Below are 4412 nucleotides of genomic sequence, written 5' to 3'. Positions count from 1 at the left end.
CACAGGAAGGAAGTGTAGCCAAGGCAAACAGCAAAAGATAGGAACAGGAAGAGAGGATATATGCTTATCTTGTACCAGAGAAATAGGAAAGTGAAAGCCGAAGACCCTTAGTAGTTTAGTATGACTCACTATGTAGAAGGAGCTATCATAAAACAACACATATTATAGCATATCTGTTTGCCAAAGACGGACAAAAGTTTTAATCCTCTAAGAGAACTGATGATTAAATGCTTCCTAGCGTATATGTATGTATATATATATATATATATAGTAATAAAATATATTAGGGGTAAAGTTACAAATACTTCAATAATAATAATGTATTCCAATATACTCATTTATATTTAATTAAAAGGACGAAAGAAAAATCAAACCGTTGTAAATAATAGAAAGCGGAATACTTTGGACATCGCTATCTCAGGAGACAGGAGTGAAGGAGAAGCTGTTGACAGAGGTAAGTCGAGTTGAAGTGGAAATATAATACTTGTATTCAATCAATCACTTCGAAATACAGATAGTAAATGGAATTTGAACCGACTCGACTATACTTATAGAAATCATTAGGTTACTTACAAAGATCCTGATTATATATTTGAGATACACCGTAAGTATGCAATCTTATAATTTATTAAATCCCAGATATACATTTGAAGAAGTCCATAACTGCTCTTTCAGTAGTCAGAAGGTTCCTTGTAGTGAAGTGTACCCAGAATGTACGTTGGAACAGATCAGTACGTACACTGTTAAGAGGTGCCAGTTTTTTTGCAGCTGGTTAAGTGAACAGAACAATAAAGTAAATACTATCCACAGCTAAACTATTTATTAAACGTCAAAGATTTAGTTGATCAGTATTGTGTCTTCATCTCAGTATTCTTCTGAGAACTTTTTGCACCCTGGAAGTGGACTCGTGAATCGTATTTCTCGAGTAGATTTCACTGTTTACACTATTTGTGGTTACAACCACAAACTGATCAGCGAGAAGCTGTTAACAAAATTTACTTTAACAAAAGAAGATGGTTGGTTATATCCTAAATAATATGTAGTTTAATGAAACATAAAAGTATAGTTTTTAAATACATGTTGATAATATTACAGTATCTGTGTATTTACGAAAAACTAAGGAGAGCGAATACTCCAAAATGATTTGAGTTTTCAAGTGATTAAATAAACATATTTAAGTAAATAAAAAATGATAACCAAATTAAAAAATAGTTTTAAAACTAAACCTGATAAAGTTAACAAGTATGCACGATATGATATCTTTTAATGTTTTCTTAAAAACTTCGAACATTTATTAACTAACTTTAGTCAGGCAAAGATATCAAAAACTAACTAAAAAAATAATTAAATTTAACATTCAAGCTATTTTAAATCATATTTAGCTATAAATTCCTTTATTATTACTATGTTTTGTGGTTTCAGAAACTTTGACTTCCTTGGACGAAATATATCTTGTTTGTGGACTAAAAGATGTATCTGTTACTGGACTTACGAACGCCAAAAAACTACATAAGCCAGCTGTAAAATCATAGTTTCATCGACTGGTCATTTTAATATCATATCGCCAAATTTTATCTTGATGTTTACGTCATCTTCTGCTTGAAGAGTGTACACTTTTATATTCTGTGTTGATTTTAAAATACAAATACAGCAATGACGACCATTGATTTTCTGTCACTGAATTTTACGACAGAAAACGACACCGAAGCCCATTTTGTTTCAGACACGTTTGTGAGTCCCATGCTGAAACGTAAGGCAATATTACATTTCGCCACGCTTTGTATTATTGTTCTAAGCATTATTGGTATCTTTGGTAACTTGCTGACTATTGTTGCTCTGGTGAAGTGTCCACGTGTTCGCAGTGCTACTGCTGTCTTTATTGTTAGTCTAAGTATTTCAGACTTCCTGTACAACGCTATTAGCTTTCCATTCAGTGCTTCAGACTATATTCTTCAAAAATGGATTTACGGTGATGCCTTGTGTGTCTTTTACCCATTTACACAGTATCTTAATGGTGGGTTGTCTCTTTTGTTTGTCACTGCAATTGCTATAAACCGTTACGTTCTTATTGCCCATCAAGGCTTGTATGAGAAGATTTACCAGAAGCGTAACATTGCAATGATGATTGTTGGAATTTGTTTGTTTGCTTTCATCGTGCTCTTACCTACACTAATTGGCGCCTGGGGGCGCTTTGGTTACGACAAGAGTATCTTGACTTGCACTATTTTAGAGGTTGATGGTCGGTCATCTAAGGCATTCCTTTTTATTTTTGGGTTTGTTATCCCTTGCATAACCATTGTGGTTTGTTACGCTCGTATTTTTTATGTGGTGAAGAAGAGCTCAAGCCGTTTAAATATGTACAAGACTGTGGAGATGAAGGAGAAGAAAAGTGCCAGGGATTTTAAACGACGAGAAGAAGAGTGGCGCGTGACGAGAATGGTCCTAATCATCTTTTGTTGTTTTCTGGTGTGTTACCTTCCTAATACCATTGTAAAAGTAAGTTTTTTCCCCTAACTCTGAGCTTTGCTACTGAGAATTAAAACTATTAGATTTTAATACATTTTAATAACATTGTAGCTCGACATAAACTGTTTCACAGAGTGTAGCGGGACGTGGCCTAATGGTTTAGGTCCCGTTACCGCAGAATTGCATTCTGCATTTTGAGCTTGTGGGCAAAATAAGAGTAATGATCAAATCTCACCAGTTTTCAATGCAAAAATAGCCCAAAAATTTGCATGGATGCCGTTGACTAAGTACCTTCCCTCTTGTCTTTCAGACAACTATTTGTATAGCTTTGTATGAAAAATGATAAAAACAACAACGAATATAATTTATATCAAGTAAATGTTAAATGTTTATAAACCTTTGTAAGTTTCTGATTGAAATCTTACTAAAAGAAGTAAGTCAAAATAATCACCAATTAAGAAGATTTATGAATTACGAAGTGATATTTCGACGAGAGTAAATTTTTGAATTTAAGCAACATCCAATCTTTCAGAAATTTTCCTTGGACGAGAATAAATCTTTCCAAATTTCCTTAGAGAAAAGCAAATATTTTTGGAGTTTTATGTTGGTGAGAACAAATATTTTGGTTTTCTCTTTAAATCTTTCAAAGTTTTGATACTTGTTGTGATACTATTCTTGTAAGTTAAACATGTGTGTGCGGATTGTTAGAATATATTAATAACATGTTGAGATTGTTTCATTTTACTCTAGAGTTAAGCTTAGAATAATACTATTAGTAAGAAAAAAATTCTTAATACACTTAATAGACTCCTAAAACACGAGAGGCGAAAAGTACGAAGTTTCAGGTTTTCTGTAAGCAGCCAATCGAATAAATATAAACCTGGTACCACGAGATAAATAAAACAGTATACACGTTTAAAGAAACAGTACAATAAGTGTTGTATCAATTTTTGTCTTTCAAAATTTGTGTTGTATACTGCTGGAAGATTTACACATTTTAATAACAAAAAAACAAACAAACACGAATATAGAGTCTATTTATAACACGTAATTAGAATAAGACAGTTTCTCTATTTGTAAATTATAAATATATATATATAGTTTTCTTGGTCACTAGCCGATACAATCAACTAAATCCAATTATTTAGTATTTTTACAACTTAGATATCGATTACTAGTTAGTATATTCCTCGCGTTTCGGCTGCTATTGTGAAGAAACTCCTCAGAGTGTGTTGTAATGTGAAGGAGATGCAGTTCGCTCCTGGACCACATCCAGGATTTCACTGGACTCCTTACAAGACTGCAGCCGACAGAAAATAAACTATTTTCTAATTAGTACATTGTAATAGAAGTAACTTAATGATGATTAAAGTTAGGTAATTGTACTGGTTACTAACCACAAAAACGATAGATATCTGATGCCCACAACCTTACTGTATGTACTGAAGTGTTTTCGTTTGTTAAACACAGGTGATAGACGAGCAGAATAAATACCCCGTTTTACATATCTTAGTCTATATCCTCATATATGCGAGCGCCTCCATCAACCCCATTATCTACGGTGTTACTAACAAGCAATATCGACAGGCTTACAAAACGGTTCTGATGTGTCGTCGACCGCGAAGACCAAGTTTCAGCAGTTCTCCAAATGAACATCCTGCGAACAGAACTAGCACCACATAATGTTTAAAAGACGATCCAGTCGTTGTTCAGACGTAAAACGACTTCAGTTTGCCTCAGTCCTCGGAAAAGAAGAGAAATCGGCGGTTTTCAACTTACCGATTTGTGCTCATAGAAACTTATATTTCAATAAATCGAGATTTATTTTGCTCTACTTTTTTGTCGAAACAACAACAGACTGGTTTTGCTTTCTGCAAAGTAAAAATTAAATTAAATATGTTAATAGTATAAGTATTTGATAATTAAATTGTTTAAGAGTTTTCAAA

The 4412-nt window shown here is 33.2% G+C and overlaps 1 protein-coding gene across 4 annotated transcripts; it reads left to right on the top strand.

The window, feature by feature from the left end:
- Positions 1–4412, top strand: LOC143222938 (G-protein coupled receptor moody-like). 4 transcript variants are annotated; one of them, XM_076450163.1, is made up of 5 exons: positions 1–245; positions 356–454; positions 1423–2496; positions 2999–3073; positions 3937–4412. In XM_076450163.1, exons 3-5 carry the CDS (start codon positions 1654–1656, stop codon positions 4147–4149), a joined length of 1131 nt encoding a protein of 376 aa, XP_076306278.1. In that variant the 5' UTR covers positions 1–245; positions 356–454; positions 1423–1653; the 3' UTR covers positions 4150–4412. The 4 variants fall into 4 exon arrangements, with proteins under 4 accessions (XP_076306278.1, XP_076306277.1, XP_076306276.1 ...); XM_076450162.1 differs by having other exon boundaries at positions 1–249; XM_076450161.1 differs by having other exon boundaries at positions 1–454.

This window comes from Tachypleus tridentatus, chromosome 8 (genome assembly GCF_004210375.1).
Source record: "Tachypleus tridentatus isolate NWPU-2018 chromosome 8, ASM421037v1, whole genome shotgun sequence".
In the NCBI taxonomy this organism is placed as follows: domain Eukaryota; kingdom Metazoa; phylum Arthropoda; class Merostomata; order Xiphosura; family Limulidae; genus Tachypleus; species Tachypleus tridentatus.
Note: the sequence above shows the minus strand (reverse complement) of the source record. Positions and strands in the feature narration are given on the sequence as shown.

Coding starts and splice junctions, on each gene's coding strand:
- LOC143222938 (XM_076450163.1), top strand. CDS start 1,654: ATGACGACCATTGATTTTCTGTCACTGAATTTTACGACAGAAAACGAC. Junction 2,497..2,998: donor TTCCTAATACCATTGTAAAA/GTAAGTTTTTTC, acceptor CCAATCTTTCAG/AAATTTTCCTTGGACGAGAA. Junction 3,074..3,936: donor ATTTTTGGAGTTTTATGTTG/GTGAGAACAAAT, acceptor TGTTAAACACAG/GTGATAGACGAGCAGAATAA.